The sequence below is a fragment of the Girardinichthys multiradiatus genome, chromosome 6 (assembly GCF_021462225.1).
Source record: "Girardinichthys multiradiatus isolate DD_20200921_A chromosome 6, DD_fGirMul_XY1, whole genome shotgun sequence".
In the NCBI taxonomy this organism is placed as follows: Eukaryota; Metazoa; Chordata; class Actinopteri; order Cyprinodontiformes; family Goodeidae; genus Girardinichthys; species Girardinichthys multiradiatus.
This window is the reverse complement of record NC_061799.1, coordinates 9691344-9715594: the sequence shown is the minus strand read 5'-3', so window position 1 is coordinate 9715594 and position 24251 is coordinate 9691344. Positions and strand designations below refer to the sequence as shown.

The 24251-nt window shown below is 40.1% G+C and overlaps 1 protein-coding gene across 4 annotated transcripts; it reads right to left on the bottom strand.

Annotated features, from left to right (window-relative positions):
• Positions 1-216: 216 nt before the first annotated feature.
• Positions 217-21016, bottom strand: LOC124870004 (SUN domain-containing ossification factor-like). 4 transcript variants are annotated; one of them, XM_047368356.1, is made up of 24 exons: positions 20730-21016; positions 18486-18597; positions 18234-18338; positions 15806-16026; positions 15519-15611; positions 15249-15390; positions 15046-15163; positions 14839-14963; positions 14660-14727; positions 14438-14545; positions 14131-14236; positions 13665-13685; positions 13239-13294; positions 12537-12619; positions 11676-11738; positions 11504-11566; positions 11265-11355; positions 7603-8934; positions 7433-7520; positions 5442-5546; positions 4983-5137; positions 3482-3573; positions 3334-3389; positions 217-3221 (listed from the first exon to the last, which is right to left on the bottom strand). In XM_047368356.1, the coding sequence occupies exons 1-24, from the start codon at positions 20792-20794 to the stop codon at positions 2766-2768; spliced, it is 3924 nt and encodes a 1307-aa protein (XP_047224312.1). In that variant the 5' UTR covers positions 20795-21016; the 3' UTR covers positions 217-2765. The 4 variants fall into 4 exon arrangements, with proteins under 4 accessions (XP_047224312.1, XP_047224314.1, XP_047224313.1 ...); XM_047368358.1 differs by having other exon boundaries at positions 18249-18338; positions 20730-21015; XM_047368357.1 differs by having other exon boundaries at positions 18486-18594; positions 20730-21015.
• Between the last annotated feature and the right edge of the window lie 3235 nt (positions 21017-24251).

The window sequence follows — 24251 nt, the reverse complement described above, 5'->3', positions numbered from 1 at the left end:
AGAGGTTTATTGTAAACCTTTAAAAAAACATTTTTATTTAAAAAGATATCCTAGTGGAGATCATCTTTACAGTAATCACTCAGTCTTTCCACAAATCAGGACATGCATTAAAAGCATGATAATGTACAATTTCCTTTATTAGGCTAAATGGAACAAAATAAAAGAATAAACATCTTTAATGACCCAGCTTTTCTGAAGACAGAACCACCCAATCCATCTGTTTATATAAATTCACGTTTATTTGCAGCATTACCTGGAATCTGATCCAAATATGGTTCCAAAGAGAACAAAATAATTAATAGTAGCTGTTGTACAAATGTTAAGAACGTTGATATCTGATGAACAATGCAGAAAACAGTAAAAACTGAAATTTCTCTGAGTTTTATGTTCAAAAATATGTCCGTGCAACTGATGTATTACACCGTGCCAGGAAAGAAAACTGGGAGAAAAAGGCAGATTTTCTGAGTCCTCTTGTGTTGAGTGCAAATTATAGATAATCTTTGGAAAAAGCTGGAAAACAATAATGCAGCAAGTTTTCTTTTCAATATTAAAAACTGAAATTTCCCAATGCTTCATTTGCAACATAAAAATCTGACTTCTAAGCAAGAAATACAGATATTTTAAAGTGAGTGCAATTAGTTTACAATACAATCTTTTTTCCCTTCACACCAAGCGCTGAGGCTTCAGACTACTCTCCAGTTGAGTCATGTGGAGACAGCAGAATAACATTTTACAAGCTATGTTACCTGTGGCGTTTCCTGAAAGCAAACATTTTCCACTCCAGTCAACATTTTCACATTTTCCTGCACACACCTTGTAACTGGGGCATATTCCCTATTTGAATAATCTGAGATGTGGTTCTCTGAAGAAATATTTCAGTGTTATGGTGAACATAAAAGCTGGTGAAGGTCATTTGGGGTCAAATGATTACATCCATTCGACATGAAGGTAATTACTTTATGTGTGGGTTTTTTAATGGTTGATCCTTTTGTTTTCACTGTGCATTTAAAAAAATAAAAAACTACCCCAAGGATGTTTAAAAACAGGAACCAGGTTTCACAAGTTTGGTTTTATTGGGAGTTTTCTGTAATCACCAGTTTATAATTATGGATACAGACTGAAACATGTATGGTCCTATTGCTATTTAACATTCCTTAGAGAGTTGTAGAGATCAAACCCTTTCCATAGTCATAAACAAGGTGGCAAATGAATTTTGGCTTCATATTTGCAGCTCTACTCATGAGAAATTGTTCGAGTTCACATGAAATGGTTGGTTGTGTGGCACATATTTTCAAATAAGCTTGAAGTTGGGGCCATTCCAGAAGCTTAATGTTGGCTTACTTTATCCGTTCCAAAACCAGTTCTGACGTGTGTTTGGAATGCTTGTCTGGTTGCATCAAGGTTCTTACCATCTTACCGTTTCAGGTGAAGCTGGTGATTTAGGAGGTTGTCTTCTTGCTTTGTGCAATGCATCACTACTACTTTCAGTGAAAACAAATCTTTAGCATGATACTACCATCATCCTTGATAGTTTGTGGGTTTTTTAGGTTAAAAACCTTCATCACAAGCATACTTCCTATGGTTCTACACTAATAGCTTAGTCTTTCTACTCTAGCCATAAAACCTTTCTCCAGAAGTCGTTTGGTTTGTCCGTGTGGACAGCAACACTTTTTATGTGAGCTTGAAGGTGTTGATTTGGAGGTGAGGGCTTCTTTCTTGATCAGAACTGTCTCACTCCATGTTGATGTACAATTAGCTTTACTATGAACAGTGACATTGATGTTGCAGGTTCCTTAATCTCCTGGCCAGTTTTCTTTTATTACAGGGTGACAGTTTGGGTCAGACAGTGATTAAAACTTGGACACACCAAATGGCTTCAGGACACGTTTTATGGCCGGGAGAAAAAGACTGAGCCATCTGATCACCTGGACGAGAAGGATGGTTGGAGGGGTCAAGGTGAGCCTCTCAAACCTAAGAGCAATGCACTAAATTTCAAACATGGTGGTGGTATCATCATGCTGAGGGTCTGTTTTGCTGCCAGTTACCCATCAAAACTGGTTTTGAAGATAAAACAGGCTAACATTAGGTTTCTGGAATGGCCTGATCCCAACCCAATTCAACAATTGGGGACTATGTTTAAAAGTGGGGTCTGTGCCAGGAAACCAAACAATATGGACAAACTCTACCAAGATGAGTAACATCCATCCAGAATTGCACCAGAACCAGGTCGATGACTACAGAAACTGTGTTGTTGAGGTGCAACTTGCTAAGGGACATGTATCCATATAATAGTGTGGGTGTATGTACATATTTATGCATATATGTGTAATTTTGACTCTAAAGAAAATCCACAATTAATTTGAATTTTTGTACCAAATGTTTGTTCATTTAACTTGCATGTCGTGTCATCATTGCACCCTGGGAAATAAATCATTTAAATGTTACATTAAAAGCTAATTTTTAAAGTGCTTAAAAGAGTTTTCTTTAATATGAATAGTGCAAAGCTATCATAAAAAACTATTTAATTTAAATTCAGGTAAGGATAATATAATTTTCGTAAAAGAAAAATGTTTTAATGGAGAGCTGGAAGGAGTATTTCAATTACACAAAATATTAACTTTGACAAAAGCTGAACAGAACATTATTTTTACTAAATAAAAATGAACAGATTGTCTGATGAAGGTTGGAGCTGCCTTGGGCTACTGAAATTAAACCAGCTAAGCTTTCAAGTTCAAGAGGAGGTGGAGCTTTTGTCTCTTTTAGAGTCAGACAGGTCCTGGGATTGCAACAAATGGGCCGGAGTTGTGCTCCGTTTTTCTGTTCATGATGTCCTGTATAGTAACAGGTACTGGATCATTCCTGTCCCTCCGAGGGGCATGAAGCAAGTCCACCACGGCGCAGCTGGGCTTTAGTCGCTGGCGTCTTAGGGCCCGTTTTTCTGCTCGAGTTTTAACTGGAGGAAGCCCATCGCACACTCTGGAGCAGGCTGCTGTGATGCCACAGAAAGAGGGGTCATCAGAATGAGAGGATCCTTCAGAACTTCCCTCTGACGGCGAGTCTCTAAACGCCGGTGGGAGTAACTGTTTTAGAAGAGGTGTGGTGTTTGTGGTGACAGGTCCATGGTGAAGCCCAACAGCTCCATTACACAGTTCAGCAGCAGACTGTAAACAGGGTTTCAGCGTCTCCACTTCGTCCGGAGGCTTCAGCTTACGCCGTCTCCTCTATGCAGCGGAAGGTTGCGTAAGAAACAGCGAAGGAGAAGCAGAGGATTCAACTTTGTGCTTAATAATCTGGCAATCATGCTTTCAGTGCAATGCATTTAATTTTACACACCTTTCTGTTTGCTGGACAAAGGCCGTGGTTCTCTTCAGCATGCAGTATTTCTGGGTCTTTTCACAAAATAATATAGTTAATTTTTTATTATTTTCAGAATGATCCTATTAATATATTCTCCTGGTTGCTTGATGTGATATAGTCTCACCTTTAATGTTGGCCAGCTGAAAGGCCTCAGAGTTTAAGAGAGGATAAGATGCTCTCCTTTTCAAGCCCATCTCATCGCAGGAAGTAAACTGTCTGTTAGGCAGACAGTACAGTCATGGTTCAGAAGGAAGCAGTATGTCAGTACTCTCTACAGTGCCTTGCAAAAATAATTACACCCCTTGACTTTTTTTGACATTGTCATTTTACAACCAGACTTTAATGAATTTTACTAGGATTTTATTTGATAGACTAACAAAGTAGAGCTTAATTGTGCAAAATGAAAGCAAAAATCATACATAGTTAGACAATTTCCAAATAAAAAAAGTACTAGTGAATCTGTACCTAACAACCTTTCCTCTAATACCCCTAAATAAATCCAAAGCTACCAATTATCCCATAGAAGTCACCTAATAAGTTCATTGAGTCCACCTGATCAGGGAGAAGGTTGTGGAGAAGTTTAAAGCAAGGTTCTGTTATAAAACAACATCTAAGACACGGAGGTCCACCAAAACTAAAAGGCTGGACAAAGACAGCGTTATTCAGAGAAGCAGCCAAGTAGATCATGGTGATTCTGGAGGAGCTGCAGAGATCCAGATCTAAGGTGGAAGAGTGCAACTTTTTGGCCTGACAACGCACTTCACCCTGAACACACCAACTCCAAAGCATAATACTGTCAGAGACCTTTTCTTCAGGAGGGTCAGGGAAGCTGCTCAGTTGATGAGAAGATAGATGGAGCTGAACAAAAGGAAATCTGTATGGAGAAGAGCTATTAGAAACTGCAAAACACTTGGGTGTGAGGATGTTCCAGCAGGGCAACGACTCAATGTGCAGCCTGGGCTACAATGAAATGGTTACAATCAAAGCATATTCCTGTGTTAGAATGGCCTAGTCCAGTGGTTCCCAACCCTGGTCCTCAGGGCCCCGTGTCCTGCATGTTTTAAATGCGTCTCTGCTCTAGCACACTTGATTCAAATGCTGCTGCAGACCGGTAATCACCCAGTTATTTAAGCCAGGTGTGTGGCAGCAAGGAGACTCCTAAAACACGCAGGACAGGAGGCCTTGAGGAGCAGGGTTGGAAACCACTGGCGTAGTCCAAGTCCAGACCTAAACCTAATTGGAAATCTTTAGCAAGATTTGAAGATTCATGTCTACAGATCCTCTCCTCCGTCCAATCTAATCTTGAGCAGGAATGGGCAAATATTTTAGTCTCCAGATGTTTAGTGTTCCTCTTCAGAGCGCTGTACTTTTTAGTGTTGGTCTATCACATGAAATCCCAGAAAGAATACATTGATGTTTGTGGTTGTAACTGGACAAAAGGTGAAAAGGTTCATATAGTTTCAATATTTTTAAACGGCTCTAGGGTTACAAGCTTTTAGTCTGGATGACTAACTTGACCAAAAGGTTGGATTAATGAGCGCAAGTACTTTCTGCCTATTTTAAGCACGTATTCACACCCATCAAGGCCACATCTTTTTTGACTTCAAACGAGAATCACAAAGTACCTTCCAGGACTGCAGAAGGCGGGACTCTTGGCGTTGGGTGAGTCTGGATTTGTGGTTGGAGGAAGAGTGATGCGGAAGTGGTTGACGCACAGCAAAAGGCCGAGACACAAGCACAACACGAGGGAGAGCAGCAGGTAATTCTGCCTGTCTGAGACCTGGAAAACACCGTTGATTACAAGCTCAGCAAATCTGTTGCACGCCACATCACAAATCCGGTAAAACGTCAACAAAAAGAAAGCAATAAGAATGTTCTTTGCACTTTATGCACATGGAGAAAACGTATTAGAAGTCAGTGAAGTTGGCTGGAGCACAACATCTGGAAAGTCTGTCTTCCTACATCATAACCTGGCAAATAATTCGTACTCTGTCCTAAAAAAAGGACTGAATTTACTCTGTTGTATCAGCCTGATAAACCAGCGATTACAGATGGAAGGTTTGTGCCAGCGGTGTTGTATTTACCTCATTCTGCAGCTGGCAGACATGGACAGACAGGTTTAAAACCAGCTGAGTCACATTCTCCAGCTGACCCTGCAGCAACTGAATGGATTCAGTCTGACGCAGGTCCTAAAACCAGATAGAAAAAACTATGAAAAACCAACACCCTGAAATCACATCCACTGAAATGCTATGTGAAGGCATCACTAGATCATTAATCAAAGTGTTAAGGCAAGATGTCAACAGCATAGTTAGGCAGTTTACTATGAACTAAATGCACCTTCTGTATTTTATGTGTATAGCAACAAATTGCATTCCTGTAAAATATACCATAAATATCTAAAGATAAAAGTTAATAAGAATAAATAAAATCTCAGTATGCTACACGAGCTCTAATGAGTTCTCTACTTGAAGTAAAAACTAAGGAACAAAGATTGATCTGAACAGTCTGTGCAGTTCATATATAATTGAACTGATAAAACGAATTTGGGCCAGGAACTTAAAAAGCCAGATAAGCATTTCTTTTCAGCTTTGATTGTAGGAGAGAAACTGGTTCATCGATGCAGACGTTAAGATCCGTTTGGTGTGATGCAACTTTAAAGTTAGAAATACAAATCTCTCATTAATCCATCATAGAGGTGGAGAGAATGCCAAAGGGGAGGACGAGATTGTAACGATGTGTTTCATGCTGTTAAGAAGTAGTCAGAAGCAGTGTCACTGCATTCTGAATAAATTGCAACACAGAGGATTTGTTTAGACATACAAAACGATTCTTACAGTAGCACAGATGAGGCAGTATAAAAAGCATGGATAACTTTTTAAGTTTGTAAGAGGAAGATATGGCTCAACCTTGGCGGTGGTTCTTAGCAGGTCAAATGTTGATTTTACAGCTGCATGTACCTGCTTTTCTAATTTGAAAGAAGTGTCAAAAATAAACCCCATGTCTAAACTGCATGAGAGGCTTACCTGATGACTATCTACACGCTGGCACTGTTCACCTGCCTGTGGCTTTTGGGATAAAGTACCTAAAGACCTCTCAACATGTCTAGAGTACACAGTCTCAGTCTACTCCTCACTTGCCTTCTTGGTGAAATAAAGACACCAAAAAAAGATACTTAAAAACTAGAAGAATAAAAAGAGTTTAAATATGACTTATTTTAAAAATGTGTTTTGAGATTTCGTTTCTATGGCGTGATATCTTTTGTCCTTCTTTTGCTGCTCTTGGGTGCTGTGTCTTGCCGGCCTTCACCTCCAGGTGACAAACTTGCTAACAAACACACTTATTTTTTACACATACGCTCACTTAGTCACACACACATAATCCAAATGGTTAAAGGTCATACAAACACAGGCTGTGATTACATTAATGTGGCCTGCCTACGCTGATGCTGGATCCAGTCTTGATTTAATAAAGTCAATGAAGCAATTAGGATTCTTTTTGTAGAGCAAATCTGCCCTGGAACATGTAGGCAACCAGCCTCTCTATATGGTTTGCCTGAAATGCTGCAACAGGACATGTAAAAAATAAAATAGAGATTCCTGACAGCAGAGTGACCGTAAGCAGCCAGAGCACTTAAGACTGACAAGTTATCCAGAAGAGAAGATTTACAAAAGTAGGTTAGTGGTGTTTAATTTTCCCTGAGACTGAGAAAGGTTAATCGGGTTTTACTTCACTAATGCAGTTTAGCAGGAGTTCTACTGAATGAGTCTCCAAAGCAAAGAAGGAAAATATTGTGTTTTTTTTTTTTTTTTAAAGAGCCAAAGAAAACACACAGATTGAAAGGTAGTGGCCCTAGAATTGAGCCCTGAGGAACCCAAGAGATGAGAGGAGCTGGAGAGGAGAAGCATTTTCCTTTCTGAATTGAGAAACTGCCATTAGGCAGGACAGATCTGAAGAACGTCGATGCTAAACATTTAATCCCTACATGTTCTAATTGGGACAACAGGTATAAAAGTCTAATAAAACGCCCACACCATCTCTGCCAGGCACCTGATCTTTGATGGTCATTGCTTACCTGCTCCTCTGCAATTCTGGATGTGTTTTGGAGTTTAATGATAGTTTTGTTGAAAGCTCTCTGCATCTCCTCCATCTGCCTTCGGTACCTTGAATAAAAAAACTCAAAGGTTTTAAAATCCCACTAAGCTTTAGAGTTCAGAATTGCAGAACAACCTCCTCGAGTGTCACCTCTGGCTAAGCTGCTCCAGGTAGCGCCCACTCAGAGACATGTTCACCTCCAATGCCTTGATTCGGTTGTTGAGTCTCATGAACACAGACTCCTTCTGGCTAGAACCATGCACCTGGTTTCCGTTCTGCTCTGTACCATTAAAGGGCTCTGCATAAATGTCTACGAGAGATGTTGAGGTAGGAGAAACACTAGTTGGAATAGAAGGATGAAACATTTGGTCATGGCCACCTGATGACACTGAGAATTCCTCTGCGAGATCCTCTGTATTAGTTTCTGGGACGGACCTGCCAGCGGGCTCAGGCTCTGTGGCTATGTCTGCAGCTGTGGGGGGAACCTCAGACGAGGTCGGGGAAATTTCGAGCTCAGCGTGTGGCTCAACCTGATTCTCTGAAGAAGTGGATGAGAGAACTGGAGCCGGATCAACCATATCCTGCGTTTGAATAGAAGCATTTGTCTCTGCCTGTGAGGGATCGATGTTAGGCTTTTCCCTCGTCAGTGCAGCTGATGCATCATCTGCTGAAACACTGACGCTGGATTTCATTTCCACAGAGCTGCTGAGATAGAATGAGGGCTCGACGAGTTTCTCCTCAGTCAACACATCCTGGCTGTTTTCTGGCCCTGACTCATGCATTGGTTCCTCAGAGGACAACTCTGGTGTTTCTACAACTGGGGTGGGTTTGGCAGAAGATGACTCAGTGGCAGTGGGATTGGGAGTGTTCAGGGTCTGACTGGGTTCCAGAATGTTGGGCTCACACTCGGTGACTTGGGGGTCTCTGACAGCATCTGTGTTCCCTGAAGGTGGTACTGCTTCTGCATCCATTGTCCCACTATCTGGCTGCTTCTCAGAGGCTGGCTCTTTTTCATTGGATTGATCTGCCTTATTGCCATGTGGGTGAAGCTCGGGGTAGGCAGAGGAGGGCAGGGGCAGGGGCCAGGAGGGTGTCAGCATGGAGGGACTTTTTTGAACTTTGTCCACTGTTTGGCAAGTCCTCTTATTAGACAGAGAAGCTGAACACTTGTGCTGGATAAACTCCTGAAACGAAGCCACGCATGAACAAGAGGAAGAACATGGAGCACAATATTTTAGGCTTTCGTCATGCCACTGCTGATTATCCTGTTTGTCCTTGTCATCTTCTAGCTCCTCCTCCTTGTCCAGGAGAGTGATTGTAGAGCTGATTGGTTCTTCCTCGTCCTTCTCCAAGGGAATGATGATTTTCTCCTCCACAGGGAGGAGCGTTTCTTCACAGTTAGTAAGTGATGTGTCTGGTGCAGCTGTCTCGGTTGGAGGGACTACAGAGTCCGGTAAACTCTGCACGTCTCTAGCGTCTGGACTGCAAGATCAACATGAAGAAGAAAATGAGGTTTATAATAGATACAGCAACATAAGGACTTCAGATTCATCTAGGACATACCATTAGAGCAAATAACTTAACTATCAATTTATTTTATACAGGCAAGTAGTATGATTATTCTGTATATTCACCACATCCAGAACACCTGCCTTGTACAGTATTACAATACTTAAACATTTCCGCGGTTGATATGCCCATTTAAAACAAGGAGATTTAGGTAAGGAGCCTTACAGATGTTTTTATACACCTTAAATCTTTTCAACAATGTATACTATTATGATTTTATGTCATAGACCACCATGATATATTGTATAATTGTGATTTTTTTCTATTTTTTCATAAACAAAAATCTAAACATTGGCATGGATTTGTTTTTCACCTCTAACAAATCAATACGTTGTAGAACCACCTCTTGCTGCAATCAAAGCTGCAAGTGTTGTTTTTTTGTGGGGGGGAGGGGTCGTCTAACAGCTTGGCACATACAGGTCCTTCTCAAAATATTAGCATATTGTGATAAAGTTAATTATTTTCCATAATGTCATGATGAAAATTTAACATTCATACATTTTAGATTCATTGCACACTAACTGAAATATTTCAGGTCTTTTATTGTCTTAATACGGATGATTTTGGCATACAGCTCATGAAAACCCAAAATTCCTATCTCACAAAATTAGCATATCATTAAAAGGGTCTCTAAACGAGCTATAAACCTAATCATCTGAATCAACGAGTTAACTCTAAACACCTGCAAAAGATTCCTGAGGCCTTTAAAACTCCCAGCCTGGTTCATCACTCAAAACCCCAATCATGGGTAAGACTGCCGACCTGACTGCTGTCCAGAAGGCCACTATTGACACCCTCAAGCAAGAGGGTAAGACACAGAAAGAAATTTCTGAACGAATAGGCTGTTCCCAGAGTGCTGTATCAAGGCACCTCAGTGGGAAGTCTGTGGGAAGGAAAAAGTGTGGCAGAAAACGCTGCACAACGAGAAGAGGTGACCGGACCCTGAGGAAGATTGTGGAGAAGGGCCGATTCCAGACCATTGGGGACCTGCGGAAGCAGTGGACTGAGTCTGGAGTAGAAACATCCAGAGCCACCGTGCACAGGCGTGTGCAGGAAATGGGCTACAGGTGCCGCATTCCCCAGGTCAAGCCACTTTTGAACCAGAAACAGCGGCAGAAGCGCCTGACCTGGGCTACAGAGAAGCAGCACTGGACTGTTGCTCAGTGGTCCAAAGTACTTTTTTCGGATGAAAGCAAATTCTGCATGTCATTCGGAAATCAAGGTGCCAGAGTCTGGAGGAAGACTGGGGAGAAGGAAATGCCAAAATGCCAGAAGTCCAGTGTCAAGTACCCACAGTCAGTGATGGTCTGGGGTGACGTGTCAGCTGCTGGTGTTGGTCCACTGTGTTTTATCAAGGGCAGGGTCAATGCAGCTAGCTATCAGGAGATTTTGGAGCACTTCATGCTTCCATCTGCTGAAAAGCTTTATGGAGATGAAGATTTCATTTTTCAGCACGACCTGGCACCTGATCACAGTGCCAAAACCACTGGTAAATGGTTTACTGACCATGGTATCACTGTGCTCAATTGGCCTGCCAACTCTCCTGACCTGAACCCCATAGAGAATCTGCGGGATATTGTGAAGAGAACGTTGAGAGACTCAAGACCCAACACTCTGGATGAGCTAAAGGCCGCTATCGAAGCATCCTGGGCCTCCATAAGACCTCAGCAGTGCCACAGGCTGATTGCCTCCATGCCACGCTGCATTGAAGCAGTCATTTCTGCAAAAGGATTCCCGACCAAGTATTGAGTGCATAACTGTACATGATTATTTGAAGGTTGACGTTTTTTGTATTAAAAACACTTTTCTTTTATTGGTCGGATGAAATATGCTAATTTTGTGAGATAGGAATTTTGGGTTTTCATGAGCTGTATGCCAAAATCATCCGTATTAAGACAATAAAAGACCTGAAATATTTCAGTTAGTGTGCAATGAATCTAAAATATATGAATGTTAAATTTTCATCATGACATTATGGAAAATAATGAACTTTATCACAATATGCTAATATTTTGAGAAGGACCTGTATAGGGACTGATTTTCTTTTTGCTCATTTGTGTCTGAAAGTAGTGTGAGTTCAGTCAGATTGGATACAGAGCATCTGTGAACATCTATTTAAAGTCTCAGCCACAGACTCTTAATTAAATTCAGGTCCAGCCTTCTAACACGATGCGCACTTTGATCGGAATATTTGATGTTTTACATAATTAAATCTGTAATCTGAGACTGTGACAGGTACTTACACAGAAGAAGGGTCAGTAGTTACAGTTTCAGTGGTGGTTTCAGGTTGTTGTGATGGTTCAGTTATGTTCACATCTTGAGAGGAAAGATTGCCTTTAAAAACAAAGAAACATCAATAATAACTAGCTGCAACCATTAGGTCATTTATTGACATAAGGGTACAAATTTCACAGTAGGCTGTACACCACAGGTAGGGGTTTAAGGTAGTGGGGAAACAAAACAGTAGATTTCTTGTCCATACCTGCCATCTCTTGATTAGCCCCAAGAACAACAGCAATATCTTTCACCATGTTGAAAATAGCATCTAAAGACAAAATGCATACACTAAGTTACAAGATGCTGCAGTACTAATCTGTGTACTCATTAATGAGGTAAAAATCATCATTAGTACAAAAAGTTAGTCAATTTAACACCTTTAGCTGATCCAATCAGATTCTTGGACTTGTCTTCTCCCGGTCCACTTCCAGGGGGATAATCTAAAATGAGGATGAAAGGATTCAGAGCTGCATGAGATTTATGAAAAACGTCAATAATATGACAAAACAATATACTTAACCAAAAATACTCAGTATCACGAGTACATATGTGAGACTATTTAAAATTATACTGTTTCTTCATCATATTTAATGAAAAGTTTAACGACCAACTGCAGAACAACATCAGATTATATGTTCAGCTGTGTTTAAAATATCAGCTCTCCAACTGCATCAGTCACTAGTCGTGGCAAATAATTAATACTATGTGTAGTAGAGTAATAGAAAACAAACAGTCATAATATCCATGCTGTTGACTATTTGTAACAGAATCATTAATTGAAAGGAGTGTGGATTTCAGTCAGTGAGGATGTTCATTCTGGGAACTAACAGGTGTGAAACAGGTGGCTCTTTATCAGATATTTATAACGAATGTTGTTAATGCTAGACTACAGTCTAGGGGGATATTTATCACATACCAGGGAAAACAGAATAATTAATAGAAAACGCCAAACACGCCGTTTCTAAGGTAAAAAGCAGGAAATACAAATGTGGTGTGGAATGTAATGCAGCTGGAAAACCTTTTTACAGGTTCAGGAAGCTTATCAAATCCATGCAACACAGATGTGAAGCAACAGTAGCTCAATGATTGACAGGAGAGCTATATCTTGAGGCCTTTTTCTGTTTATACAGTACATGTTTTGAGTTTGTAAAAAACACCTTCATTCATTTTTTTTGTTCATTTTTTAATTTGGAGTAAAAAGAATTCCCAGTGCATTTGTGGATATGGTACGATCCTACCTAGATCGTCATCCTGATCGTCTGCTCTCTCTGAGGGATCAGCGATCTCCTCGTACTCTTCCACCATACTTGTTCCAAACACCCTGAAACAGCAAAAGCAAATCTAAACATTTCTAATGCAAGAAAGAAAGTGCTTCTTTGACAACAAACAGCTTCTCTATATATGTTCATGCAACCACATCAGAAACAGTCTGCCGCCGTAGTTTTATACTTCCTCCCTCAAAACTATTATAGTCAGCAGTTCCTGCCTACAGAAACTGTTGACTAAACAGTTTCTGGCTACTAAACTATTTTGTAACTGTTTTTTTTAACAATTTATTGAAGAAATTAATCTTCAATAAATTCAAGATTTCTTTCGTCATTGAAGATTTCAATAAATTAATTTCATTTGTTGAAATCTTTTAAAAAATTGAAAGATTTATTCATTTCAATTCACAAAAAGCATAAATCTACAAGACAGATTTATGCTTTCTGTGAATTGAGTTGAGTTTATGCAGTATGCAACAAGCAGATATGTGGAAACATACTTCAATCTAATACATTTCAGCTAGAATTACACAAGTTAATCTTAAACAGAGGATTAATTAATGTATAAAACATTAAACAACGAAGAAACTGCAGCTATACAAGTTCTAACACGTGTCTGTGTTTTTCGACTGTAAATGTCCTGTGGTTTAAAAGCTTGCATTGTCTCTGACATACCTTATGAGACTAAGAGGACAGAAGTGTTCAGAACCAAAGTGAGAGACCAGATCAACCTGAAAAATCCAGAAACACAGAATGCCATGGAGATTATTTGATAATGATGCATCAACAAATCAGAAATGTCAAAAGCTGATTTTGCTTTGCCAAGGAGTCCAAGCATTGCAGTGAAAGCTGACAGACAGAGTGAGTAATTCAGAATGAATCAAATTGGCCTAAAAGTAGTAAATGATCTGAATGAAAAAGCTTGATTGCATGAAGGATATCTGTTGGGTTTTACTCCATAAGATACTAAGGTTCTCAATGTTGGATGATGTGTTTGATTAGAATGGTTTTAGGTCATTTTAGTTAGATTTCATTCTAGAGAATGATTAGTTTACTAGGATGTGATGCGACCACCGTGCACTACAAGAAGAGCAAGCTAACCTTTATGTACTTGGTGAACATCTGAAGCAAGAGAAAATGGAAAACAAAAAAAGAGAGAAAGATTTAAGACGATATAGGCATGCCTGCAAACAGGACAACACATATTCTGAGGATCCTGGTCTAGCTTGATTAACATCATGTGAAACAAGAGACTGTCCAGAATGTCCACACCACATTACATGCTTTCTGAAAAATATACAATGTAAGCCACACAGCACAAAGGAACAAGGTCACATACAGAAGTTTCAGAAGTGTTACTTTGCAAACAAGGTTTTTAAATCACTGCTTATGGGAGGCAACAAAAATCATGATGAAAATAGTAAATAGTATTATTTGAAGAGAATAACATGGATTTCATTCAGTTAAATAATAATTATTGCAGATAGTGAAGGATCATCTTCTTTACATCAACAAAGAATACAAAAGATGCAGCGGCAGTTTGACCAGAAACAAATATTGTGCCCACCTTCACATATTTAGCATAAAGATGCTCATCCAATGGGAAGCTCTGGACAGTGCGTTCATCCCTGGCGTGAAAGGTTCCCAGCTTTAACCACTTATTTGTTGGGTATCTGCATTCATACAACACAGTTACTCCAATGATTTTGACATCTGAAGGCTAACAGTCACAGTCTGGTGTTACAATGACAAAAAAGTGGAATGATTTAAATCTGATGACAAGTAAAGTAACAAAATATGAAAAACAAGGAATTTTAATAATTATGCAATGCACTGTAGAGGACTATATTCATCATTGAAGATCTGAAGCATACCTATCACTGATGGAGACAAGAAAGTCTTTAGGAGTGGAAGAGAAAAGCTCAAAATTAGCAATGTCCAACTGCTTCAACTGGATGGGCTCACAGAGCTCGATAATGAACCTGAGCAAAAGAGGAACAGAAACAAATGGAAACATTTAGAATTCTATTCCGAAGGAGAATAAAAATCTACGTAGTTATTAAAGATTAAGAAACAAACTCTGTGGTATCACTTACCAGATTTTAGTGCTGCATGGGTTTAACATGTACAAGTCCATGTTCTCCTTCAATATGGCTGAAGTGCTCTGAAGAAGAAATTAGCACATGTCACTTCTTTTTAATCTTATTTCAACATCTTGTAGAAAGTAGCATGAGTTGACATCAGCGTGAAAAGCGTTCAATGTTTTACAAAGTACCTTAGCCTCGGGGTTAGAACCAAGTATCTTGGCTCCACACTCCACTGAGGCGTAGTTATTGAAGTTTTTTTGGACTTTCTTCACTGTATGAGACCCTCCATTATTAGAGGTGTGAGTGGAAAGAGCTATTGAGGAGAAAAATTGATTTAATCTTTAAAATCTCCACTTCGAAGTGAAATAAAAACCACTTAAAAGTTTCGATCCTACTCTTCTCTTTCTCCACTTCCATCATCTTCCGTTTCCATTCATCAAAAGTGGGGATGTCTTCGGGGTCTTTGCTGCTCACAGTGGAATCTGTGTCTGCGCTGACAGGGGAGCTCAAGTCCTGTCACAGATAATGAGAAAACGAGAGCTGGGGCAGCTCCTTTGACAGAGGAAAAAATAGCTCACACTGCATCTGATCGCCTCACCTGCTCTTTCAGCATGTGCGATGCGTTGGCTTCCAGATGCTTACTGCTGTGAACAGCTGGAGAACTCAGAGGAGGGACAACTTCGGTTTTAGTACCTGTGGTGTGAGCATTGGAAGTGTTCTCCAGCACTACTGGAAGGCTGCTGTGGGAACCAAAACAAGCATTTATGCTGTTTAAGAGAGACCACCTTAAACAAAATCTGTCCCATGTAGCTTGTCACAACCTTTAATAGTTTTGATGGTTTTTTTAGCTTGAAATAGCTAAACCAACCTGTCATCATATGGGTTGTTCTCTTCTTCCACACAGTCAGCTGGAAGCACGTCAAAATCGGTGACCTCTTGAGCAGCTGCTTCAGGTCCATCTCTTAAAGCAATTCAATGAAACAATACATTTAACAATTTAACAGAGCATATTTACAGTATGTACCTCTAACATAAATGCAATTCATTTTTGAAGCCTAACATTGTTCTATTTAATACAGATGGCTGTGAGTTCTTTGTGTAAAAAAGCCATTAAAGTCAACTATTTCATGGAGTGTAGAGGTAATAGTAGCCCACCTGTTTGTGATGTCCTCCTGAACACTGTTTATGCTGGGATCATCTTTGTATGGAGCAGAAATAACAGAGAGAGAGTCTGTGGAAAGCTGTGGGGGTTTAGAGTCCAGCTCTTGAGATACAGATGTTTCTGGATGTTGAAGCTCAGAGCTTTGCTCAGGTTGTGAAATTATTCTGCCTTCCTCCAGCTCCTCTTCTGCAGGAGGTACATCTGATTCAAGGGCCTACAGAGACACTCACGGGTTATCCTTGATCCATTAAAAAGAAAACTCACCCATCAGTCCTCAATGACTATAGACTTGTTGCCCTGACATCTCACATCATGAAGGTCCTAGAGGGACCCCTGATGGCCCACCTGAGTAAGCAAACAGTAAACCATCAGGACCCCCTTCAGTTTGCTTATCGCTGTGGAGTTGGAGTTGAAGATGCCATCATACACCTGCTTCAACAAACCCACTGTCATCTGGACAAAGCCAGCAGCACTGTGAGGATCATGTTCTTTGATTTCTCCAGTGCATTTAATACAATCCAACCTGATTTGCTTTGTCAGAAACTCCAGAAGACTCAGGTGGAGGCCTCAACAATCTCCTGGATCAAAGACTATCTGACAAACAGACCACAGTTTGTGAGACTGAAGGGTTATGAGTCTAACCAGGTAGTCAGCAGCACAGGAGCACCACAGGGGACTGTACTCTCACTATTCCTTTTCACTCTGTACACCTCAGACTTCCAGTACAAGACAGACTCCTGTCATCTGCAGAAATACTCGGATGATTCTGCAGTTGTGGGGTGGATCAGAGATGGACAAGAAGCTGACTACAGGAAGCTGGTGGACCGCTTTGTGGCATGGTGTGGAAACAATCATCTCATCTTGAACGTGACTAAAACAAAGGAGATAATTGTAGATTTTAAGAGAAACAGGAATAGGTCAAAAACTATTTCTATCATGGGAGAAGAAGTGGAGGTGGTGGAGGAGTATAAATACCTCGGTGTTCACCTGGACAACAGACTAGAGTGGAGATGCAACTGTGAAGCCATCTACAAGAAGGGACAGAGCAGACTGTACTTCTTGAGGAAGCTTAGGTCCTTTGGTGTTTGCAGCAAGATGCTGCATATCTTCTATAAGTCAGTTGTGGAGAATGTGATCTCTTCTGCCATCATCTGCTGGGGAAGCAGCATCAGAGCCAGGGACTTAAAAAAGCTCAACAAGCTGATAAAAAAGGCTGGTTCTGTTCTGGGGACTCCTCTGGAACCTCTGGAGATCATTGTGGAAAGAAGGATTCTTCATAAAATGAAGAACATTATGGAGAACCCTGAGCATCCTCTTCATGAGACTGTCCTACAACAACAGAGTGTCTTCAGTCAGAGGCTTCTTCAGATCTGCTGTAAGACGGAGCGCTACAGGAGATCCTTCCTGCCCACAGCCATCAGCATCTACAACGACTCTTTGAGGAAACCTTCATAATATGAGCTATAACAACATTTAATTTCCCTTTGGGATTAATAAAGTATTTTTGAATTGAATTGAATTGAATTAACCAGAGTTGATAGGCTGATCTATAAAACACTGAAAAGCTTCCAGGAGCTTTCAACACATATAAAAATAGGCAGCATATAAAAAGGGCATCTTGGTGTTTGTGAACAGTGAGAATTTAATGGGATTTCTGCATTTATTGCTGTCACAATCAGCTTCCCTGTCCATGCTGAGGAAAAACATTCTCACAGCACAATGTTGCCAGTACCAGGTTTTCCCATAGGGGCATTTTGGTCTCATCTGACCAGAGAGCCAACTAGCACTAGTTTGTTTGGTCTATTAAATACAATACTAGGGATGCACCGATATCAACGTTCAGCCCGATATCAATATCTGATATTAATATTGCTGTTATGGCCGAGAACCGATTTTTACAGATATTAAACGTCATATATATCTCACTACCCTTGCAGTGCATCACTATCACATAACCAATCACACACCACATGTCCAACCCCCTCCGCTCCCCCATCAGAAACACACAAACTGCAACGAGAGGGTGATTATTCATATCAGACCAGTTTTACTTATCAGACCAAAACTGATATGTTAAAAAATGACTAACATTGGCAGATACTGATGTCAATGTAGATATATCGTGCATCCCAATAAAATACCCATACAATTTATTGATTTTGGTGGCTGAAATGTGACAAAACGTGGAAAAGGTCAAGGGGTATAGCAAATTTTACATGGCATTGTAAATCACCAGCTTGATATAACCAAACACATTGCATTACCTTTTCAGGTCAACATAATGAAAGTTCACTAATAGTGTTCAGTAATAAGTTATACCAAAGCACATTATTTTCTAATACTGTGTTAGAAATATTCCACAAACACTTCAGACATCCTCATCAGTTCAGAGTGTGTTTTTCTAGGATCTGTTTCTCAAACCTCCGCATATTTCACCTCCTGTGTAGACTGGTCGTCGTTATGGTGATAATCTCCAGCGAGTTTCCCATTTTCTGGAAAGTGCTGTTCAGGTAAAACCCAGTTTTCCTAAACAACAGCAAGAATGAAAACCACACTTACTCTTAAATACATAGAAATAAAAACATTATGCAAAAGAAGGGGATTAGCAGAAAATATAAACATTGATCCATTTGAAAAACATTGTGTATTTCCCACATAATTAAAGAATATTACCTTTTCATTTTGGTTCTCATCGCCTGACTCCTCCTTTGAATTAATATCCTGGGAGGACACATGCTTCTGAGCCTCTGGCTCGGTGGATCCAACAGAGCAACTAAGATACCTGCTGAAGTAAAAGGGAATAAGTGCCATACCAATACTGAATCTGAGGAAGGATCACTTCCTTATACACTGTTAAAACTGTCAGGGGAAAGATTCTGCATTAAAGCAGTGAGCCATCTATACAAGCTCAGATAGTACCCGAAATTACATTTATCTTATCTGTGAACTGAAAACACAGGTTAAGAGACACACCTTAGCAAGTCTTCATGAACAAATGATATGAACCGCTTTTTAAAGCTGCTTATCTTGTTTATATAAAATAAAATGTTTTTACTACAATCTGTATCCTTATATGGGCCACTGAGTGGTCCAGTTGTTAGTACTGTTGCCTTGCAGCATACAAGTCCTAGGTTCAAATCCCAGCTGGTGCCTTTCTGCAATGAGTTTGCATGTTCTCCCTGTTCTCGCATGGGTTCTCTCCCACAGACCAAAAACATACATGTAATGTTAATTGCCCACTGTAAACTGCCTATAGATCCCAGTTTGTGTTATGGCTGTTTAACATGTGTGTCTCTGTGATGGCCTGAGTATCCGTCCAGGGTGTAACCTGTCCATTGACTGAAGGAGATCGGCGCCATCCACCCCAGCAACCTTTCAAGGATTTTTTTATGCAGTTCTTGCAGTACATTTACTGGAAAGCTGACTAATTAACAATTTCCCTGAGCATGTTTCTGTTTAGTGTCCCTTTTTCAGTCTATGAACAGACTATATCCCCCTTATAGTTTGGACTCAAAAGGTGAGTATTTAGATATATCTAAATACTAATGTCATACCAAGTGACACCACTGTTCCATTAGAGGACCCATTTACTATTCTCTTCAAAGGGCCCTCTTAAACAGACACTGTCCAGACCAGTATTTGGATTTCAATGCTGACTCAAGGTTAGATAGCTAGCTAATGTCATTGCATGGCAAATGTGTTAATGTGTCACTCGTACCCACGCTTCACTTAAACCGTTACCTCAACAGCCTGGGAATCTTTAAGTACTGCTAAAATAAGCGTACTGCTGAGGCAAAGCTGTTTTAAGAACTGACAAGTGTTTAAAAAAAACTTTGAAAGCAATTAAATTCACAGAGCTATTATATGAGTGACATCTTTGTCTTTAATTTTTTTTTTTCCACTTGTGTGTCCCATAATGTAAGAGTCACTCAACTGAGTAGGCCATCTCTGTCTGGCCTTGTAAAAAATAACAGTGAGAACAATTTTTGTTTTATTAGTCTAATAAACTGAACAATGTTTCTGATGTGATGCAAAGCTGAACTTATGAAAGGAGACAACACTTCAATGGACACCTCAGACAGACTTGACCTTTAAATATCAATACATTTATAATAAGGTCACAATCTGTCCATCAGTGAAGCTGATCTTTGCGTGTTTGAATGTAATGTTTCAAAAAGACTAATTGAAAAAAGTCAAAGCAGTCATCACCACAAGGACGTCAAAAGAAATGATATTTAAAGTTAATATGTTGTTACTTTCCCCTAATATCAGATCTAGAATGCCTAATCATCCCATATATACTAATAGTTAACTCAGTAAAGCCAACGGAGATTGGCTTTACTGAGTTCTGTCAGATGTCCATATTTCCAACAAGGCTTTTAATCTTGAGAGACATGAGAGACACAAAAAGTCACTAATCCTGTCAGCTGATGAACCAAATCTATAGGTTGACAAAAGGTCTGGGATACTTGTTGCTAGGAAACTGTAATTACTGATGCAGAGAAGACTTTTGGTTAGAAGTTTGTTAAGACAGCTACTCGTATACTCAACTAGCTTATAATTCAGACCACTTTATAAAACGTACCAAACTCTTCAACATCACACAAGCCATGATAAGGTCAGGGACTGTAGAACACATCTCTAAGCCAGCCAACTTGTTAACTGGGCTTTGCTTACCTCGGCTGTTTAACCTCACTCAGCGGCTACAGCTACCTCATCCTAACAGGTCAGAAGTCAGCCAGGTGCCACATCACAACATAACGTCAGGGCTAGCTAGCTAGCTACCGCTAACCCTAAGTGTATGGCGGTTTGAACACGGCACAGTCAACGAGTTTGTTCGATTCCTCCCCTAGAGTTAAATACCAGCAATAAAAAGCTTTAAATATGTCATCTGGTAAAAAAACGAGAAATACTCACCACAGGAGTACAGCTACACATAGCCACACTGACACACTTCGCCACAACAGTTGTGTCATCGTCATCCCTCTCCTGCCGGGACAGACATCGTCGCCGCACACAAAGAAACGTTTGTCCTTTTAATTTGAGGCTTCTTCAGCGATGTAAAACATAAAATCACCGTAAATGTTCTACTACTGTCCTTAGCATGTAATGGTTCCACTGGTGAGCTGTGATGCTAGCCGTTGTTTTTCCAAACACAACCTCCTCCACAGAGTCAGTGCAACTCGACGTCCAACGGACCAATGAGAACGCAGCGACGCTATTACGCTGTTCAAACACTGGGGGCACTCGTTGGCCGGAAAATGCAAAGGTGCTTTCACTAAATGTCCGTAGAAAGTAACATCTTACTCTAACCGCTGTACTAAATTATGATGAAACTGTAATCATTACGACTAATCATCATGGCATTTGTTGTGAGGTTTTGTTTCGAGTCTAATTCCGCCATCAATATATGTTGCCTCAAATGTTTAGCTCTGCTGTCAAGCCATTGCGCTACTGGTTTTATGACCGATGTGTGTATCACAGTGCATTCAAGTAGCCTACTTCAGGAATACTAAATTACCTATATTATAATAACTCTAAAGTAGTCAAATCTATTGTTGTCATCACAGGTCAAACGAGTGTTTTTCAAATTAATAACAAGATCAAATCGGCTGTAAGAAGGTCTAACTGAGTATATATATACTTACAATACTTACTTATACTGTACCCTCCTAATTGTATTTTTTGTAGCCAGGGACGTGAAAAGTAAGAGCCTGCTGACATTTTGTGACAATTAAATTGTATTATGTTGTAGATTTCCATAAAAGTGGCCAGTATAGAAGTAAATACAAATGATTGGATTTGATCATTTATTAAACCTGATGGATTAAAGCTTAAAGTTAGAGTTAGAGTGGCTTAGGTTATCCTGAGCTATCTCTGTAGTTATGCTGCTATAGGCTTAGGTTGCTGGAGGACATAATGACCACTTTCACTCTCTCTGTGACATTCTCACACTACTCTCCAATTTTGCATTATTTGCTGTTATTTCAGCTTTTAACTTTATGTTCTCTCTTTTCTCTTCCTAGAAGCTACACCTGGCCTGGCTCTGTGTCTACCTGTGACACCTTTCTGGAGGGGGGCATCGTCCAAGCTTCTGCTGGCAACAACTTAATGCTCACCCTCTACCGATGACCCTCATGGCCCTGTCTTTCAGTGTTTAACCCTTTCTCTCTCCTAGACATAGCTACTGACTGAGCTTCTACTGTAACAAACTCTATGTGCTCTCTTTCAGACTCTAACCTTGAAAACTGGCTCAGAGTTTATCTGTTCTTTCTTTCTAGGTGAAACGACTAAAGGAGCTACATCCATTAACATTTACTTTTCCTTCCCATAGAAAGTACTCCTGGATCAGTGCTTCTGTATTCTTTTTGTGTCTCTGCTCTGTTCTCTCAAACCCCCAGTCGGTCGTGGCAGATGGCCACTCACACTGAGCCTGGTTCTGCTGGAGGTTTCTTCCTGTTAAAAGGGAGTTTTTCTTCTCCACTGTCGCTACATGCATGCTCAGTATGAGGGATTGCTGCAAAGTCAACGCCAGTGACTGTCCACTGTCTCTACATGCTCATCCAGGAGGAGTAACTGCTACAAATCTCTGACTCGATGCAATGTGGTGGGTTTCCTTAGATAGAAAAACGTTTTATCCAATTTGAATAAATAACTGAATCTGACTGCACTGTTCAATGGTTACGATTAATTGGAATGTATGTACCTGACTTTTGTGAAGAGCCTTGAGACAACATGTGTTGTGAATTTGCGCTATATAAATAAACTAAATTGAATTATCATTTTTGTTATTTCAATGCAGATAGGCTGATGTACCAGTTTATGTGAATGCACCATGAAGTTTTAAACGTGGCTGTTAAGTGATGTGAAGAAGGTACTTGCCTCGACAAGTGACAGAAGTAACCATGGGAAAAATAGATTTCAGCATCGACAAAGACAAGTTTTAGTAAAATGATTTGTAATGAAGGACAGGTTAAAGACTAAACATTGTGAAACTTGCGTTCATGTGCCACTTCTATGCTTACTGAAAACATAAAGTAGCCCTAAATTATGTAAAGTACTAATTGGTAGCCAAGTTCATCACATCCGTTTTACGGCGACAATTTATCACAGCAACCCAGTTTTTAGTGCTGCCCTTTCGTTGAAGCAGCAGACTTTTGTTTGTCTTGACACTATTACGACTTTCTTGTTTAGGGCCACTAGAGGGTGCTGCCTATTCAGCTCCGAAATATTTTCAAAGCTTCATCCCTTTTGTAACTAACCTGAACAAGGTGACGGGGTGGCCAGCTCCAGTCATAAAGCTAAGCTCCCTTTAGATATAGTTTGTCACCTATAGAACAACACAACAATTCATTATTTACTAAAAGTAAAATGTGTCTTTTCTAAAACCAAACTCCACATATATAACTAAATACACAAGATAAGTAACCACAGTCCTTTTCGGTACCTCTGTTTGTATTTTTTCTATTTTTGTCCTCTTTATTCTCATGTTTTAATCTGCCTCCTCCCTCAAAGCTGTCTAACTGTATTCTGTATGCCTGCAGCAAAGCATTTAAGCTGTACGTGAGAACACTGCATGGATTCAGGAAGATTTGGTTACAGTACAACACATTGAAGGAGTTTGTGCAGAGAACCCAGGCAGACTGAAATGATGAGATTTCATTTTCAAAAATTCAAGCCATGTTGCTAAACCATATGACCTGGTTAATATATTACATTAAGATGATTTATAAGTGCAAACGATGTTTCTTGCAGAGTCGTTGCATCACGCACCCCATCTGCCAAAAATGATTGCCAGACAGACAAAAATACAACTCAACTGCTTTAGAATTTAGGTAGAAATCTGTCAGAAGTTTCTCATTCAACATGGTGTTTACTAATGCCAGCTAATCAGCTTGAATTCATCTGGCTTCACAGTTGCATCTCCACTCTAGTCTGTTGTCCAGGTGAACACCGAGGTATTTATACTCCTCCACCACCTCCACTTCTTCTCCCATGATGGAAATAGTTTTTGATGTATTCCTGTTTCTCTTAAAATCTACAATCATCTCCTTTGTTTTAGTCACGTTCAAAATGAGATGATTGTTTCCACACCATGCCACAAAGCGGTCCACTACCTTCCTGTACTCAGCTTCTTGTCCATCTCTGATCCACCCCACAACTGCAGAGTCATCCGAGTATTTCTGCAGATGACAGGAGTCTGTCTTGTACTGGAAGTCTGAGGTGTACAGAGTGAAAAGGAATGGTGAGAGTACAGTCCCCTGTGGTGCTCCTGTGCTGCTGACTACCTGGTTAGACTCACAACCCTTCAGTCTCACAAACTGTGGTCTGTTTGTCAGGTAGTCTTTGATCCAGGAGATTGTTGAGGCCTCCACCTGAGTCTTCTGGAGTTTCTGACAAAGCAAATCAGGCTGAATTGTGTTAAATGTACTGGAGAAA